The 407-nt window shown below is 64.4% G+C and overlaps 1 protein-coding gene across 1 annotated transcript in view; it reads right to left on the reverse strand.

The window, feature by feature from the left end:
* Positions 1 to 406, reverse strand: part of FZD8 (frizzled class receptor 8) — a gene marked incomplete at its 5' end in the record, with an annotated part of 2,091 nt that extends 1,685 nt beyond the window's left edge. Inside the window, one exon of the mRNA XM_008639336.1 lies at positions 18 to 406. Coding sequence (XP_008637558.1) covers positions 18 to 406 — 389 coding nt within the window. The remainder of the gene's footprint in view (positions 1 to 17) is intronic.
* Position 407: the final 1 nt, after the last annotated feature.

Genomic DNA, 407 nt, shown 5'->3' on the forward strand with positions numbered 1-407 from the left:
GTTTGCAGACCTGGCGGAGAGGGACGGCCGAACCGAAGCCAGCGAGCAGGAACAGGGAGCCGATGGCCAAATAGATGAGCAGCGGTGCCAGCACGAAGCCCCGTAAGTTCTCCAGGCTCTGGTTGCCCACGTAGCAGATGCCAGCCACGGGGTCCCCATCCACAGAACTGAGTGCCAGCACAGCAATGGACTTGACACTGGGGAGCAGCCAGGCGGCCAGGTGGAAATACTGTGCGTAGCCGGCGATGGCCTCGTTGCCCCACTTCATGCCGGCGGCCAGGAACCAGGTGAGGGAGAGGATCACCCACCAGATGGAGCTGGCCATGCCGAAGAAGTAGACGAGGAGGAAGACCACGGTGCACAGCGCCGGGCCGGTGCTCTCGTACCGCACGTGCTCGGCCACCGCC

The sequence above is a fragment of the Corvus brachyrhynchos genome, unplaced genomic scaffold (genome assembly GCF_000691975.1).
Source record: "Corvus brachyrhynchos isolate BGI_N302 unplaced genomic scaffold, ASM69197v1 scaffold167, whole genome shotgun sequence".
Lineage (NCBI taxonomy): Eukaryota > Metazoa > Chordata > Aves > Passeriformes > Corvidae > Corvus > Corvus brachyrhynchos.